Source organism: Nicotiana tabacum, chromosome 20 (genome assembly GCF_000715075.1).
Source record: "Nicotiana tabacum cultivar K326 chromosome 20, ASM71507v2, whole genome shotgun sequence".
NCBI classification, from domain to species: Eukaryota; Viridiplantae; Streptophyta; class Magnoliopsida; order Solanales; family Solanaceae; genus Nicotiana; species Nicotiana tabacum.
In genome coordinates this window covers 106,118,118-106,120,904 of record NC_134099.1, presented here as the reverse complement: position 1 = coordinate 106,120,904, position 2,787 = coordinate 106,118,118, and the positions used below count along the sequence as shown (strand labels likewise).

At 34.4% G+C, this 2,787-nt stretch overlaps 1 protein-coding gene across 1 annotated transcript; it reads left to right on the top strand.

The window, feature by feature from the left end:
- The first annotated feature begins 231 nt into the window (after positions 1-231).
- Positions 232-753, top strand: LOC107789915 (uncharacterized). The gene has a single exon (XM_016611794.1). It carries the CDS (start codon positions 232-234, stop codon positions 751-753), a length of 522 nt encoding a protein of 173 aa, XP_016467280.1.
- Positions 754-2,787: the final 2,034 nt, after the last annotated feature.

The window sequence follows — 2,787 nt, the reverse complement described above, 5'->3', positions numbered from 1 at the left end:
TAAGTCGATAATTTAAATGGTTCATTAGTTTTATTTATTTATCCAAAGATAGTAAATACTACTAACTTGTACATTAAAATTATGGAATTATGTAAAATTTATTTTAAACATCATTATTATAAAAGTTGTATTTTGTGTTTCGCCCAAAGGTGGACATCAATATACATTTTAGAGTAAAACATAAATCATTCTGAATTTAATAATATATTTAATTTTTAACTCAAAGCATTAATGAATGGACATATTTTATTTGCAGCACTCGCTCTTCATTCACACTCTGCTTCTGTTACGACCTTTAATGAACTCAACTTCTCAGATTGGTACGAACAGATCAAATTCCATGTTGGAGTTTTAGATCTTGATGTTGCACTTTATACTGAGAGGCCAACAGCTATTACTGAAACTAGTAATACTGAAGAAAGGTCCTATTTTAAGCACTGGGACAGGTCTAACAGATTAAGCTTAATGTTTATACAAATGAATATTGCGGGCAACATTAAGACTACTCTTCCCAAAACTGAAAGCGCGAAAGAACTTCTGAAACTTGTGGAAGAATGCTCCCAAACTGTTGATAAGTCTCTTGCTGGGACACTAATGGGTACTTTAACCACCATGAAATTTGATGGTTCGCGTACCATGCATGAGCATGTCATTGAAATGACAAATATAGCAGCAAGACTTAAAACTTTGGGAATGGAAGTGGATGAGAATTTCCTTGTTCAATTCATTATTAACTCGTTACCATCTGAGTAAGGCCCTTTGCAAATGAACTACAACACCATGAAAGACAAATGGAATGTGCATGAACTGCACAGAATGCTAGTTTAAGAGGAAACAAGGCTGAAGAACCAAGGAATCCACTCCATTAACCTCGTAGGCCATCAAGGAGCTGGAAAGAAAGAAAAGAAACATGGAAAAGTTAAACAGAGGCAACATAATGTTAACGAGTCCTCATCTCAAGTACGTAAGAAGGAATACAAGAATGATAAGTGTCGTTTTTGCGGAAAACCTAGACACTTTCAGAAAGATTGCCTGAAACGTAAGGCATGGTTCGAGAAGAAAGGTAAGCCTTGTGCTTTTACGTGTTTCGAATAAAATTTAACTGAAGTTCCTTATAATACTTGGTGGATTTACTCTGGCTCTACTGTTCATGTTTCTCATATGATGCAGGGATTCCTTACAACCCATACCATAAATCGGAATGGAAGATTTGTGTACATGGGGAATAGAGTGAAGGCTCCAGTTGAAGTTGTCGGGACTTATCGTTTAATCCTAGATACTGGGCGTCACTTAGACTTATTTGAAACTTTTTATGTACTTCTCTTTCAAGAAATTTAATTTCCTTGTCTAAGTTGGATAAAGCTAGATATTTTTAAAATTTTGGCAATGGATGTTTTAGTTTGTTTAAGCATCATCTTATTGGTTTTGGTATTATTTGTGATAATGTATACAAATTGAACCTTTATAATCTGTTTGCCGAAACCCTCCTAACTCTGCATCATAAGGTTGGAACCAAACGTAGTTTGGTGAATGAACATTCAACTTACTTGTGACATAAACTTTTAGGTCGCATATCCAAAGAAAGACTAGAAAGGCTAGTTAAGAATGAAGTCTTTCCACATTTGGATTTTATGGACCTTAATAGTTGTGTGGATTGTATTAAAGGAAAACAAACAAAACACACAAAGCAAGGAGCCACAAGAAGTACTCAGCTTCTTGAAATTATACACATCGACATATGTGATCCTTTTGATGTCACTTCTTTCAGTAAGGAAAGATATTTTATCACCTTTATTGATGATTTTTCACATTATGGATATGTCTATTTGTTGCATAAAAAATCTCAAACAATGAATGCCTTAGAGGTATTTATTAATGAGGTTGAAAGACAACTAGACAGAAAGGTGAAAATAATTAGGTCAGATAGAGGTGGTGAGTATTATGGAAGATATGACGAAACTGGACAACACCCTGGTCCATTTGCTAAATTCCTTGAAAAACGTAGCATATGTGCTCAATACAGAATGCATGGCACTCCACAACAAAATGGTGTGGCTGAAAGGCGTAATCGTACATTAATGGACATGGTTAGGAGTATGTTGAGTAATTCATCTTTACCCATCTCATTGTGGATGTATGCATTAAGGACTGTCGTATACTTGCTAAATAGGGTTCTTAGTAAAGCAATCCCAAAAACTCCTTTTGAACTTTAGACTGGTAGGAAACCTAGTTTGAGGCACCTGCATATTTGGGGTTGCTCGGCAGAAATAAGAATTTATAATCCACATGAAAAGAAACTAGATTCAAGAACAATCAGTGGTTTCTTCATTGGTTATCCAGAAAAATCAAAAGGGTATAGATTTTACTGTCCAAATCACAATACGAGAATAGTTGAAACTGGAAATGCTAGGTTCATTGAGAATGGTGAAAATAGTTGGAGTGAGCAACTACGTGATGTGGAAATTAAAGAAATCATGATGCAAGTTTCCCTACCTTGCACTTCTTCCAAACTTGTTATTCCTGAAGTTGTTGTACAACCTAACAATCACAAGAACAACAAATAAATGATCCTACTACTAATAATGAAATTACAGTTAATGAACCTATAGTAGATGAACCACAAGTAGTAGCATTAAGAAGGTCTCAAAAACAAAAGAGATATGCTATTTCAGATGATTATTTAGTTTATCTACATGAGTCAGCAATTGATTTTAGAATTGATAATGATCAAGTTTCATTTTCACAAGCCATTGGAAGTAATAATTCTGATAAATATTTAGATGCTAT

Bases quoted from the DNA above. Each gene is read 5' to 3' on its own strand.
- LOC107789915 (XM_016611794.1), top strand. From the start codon at position 232: ATGAATGGACATATTTTATTTGCAGCACTCGCTCTTCATTCACACTCT.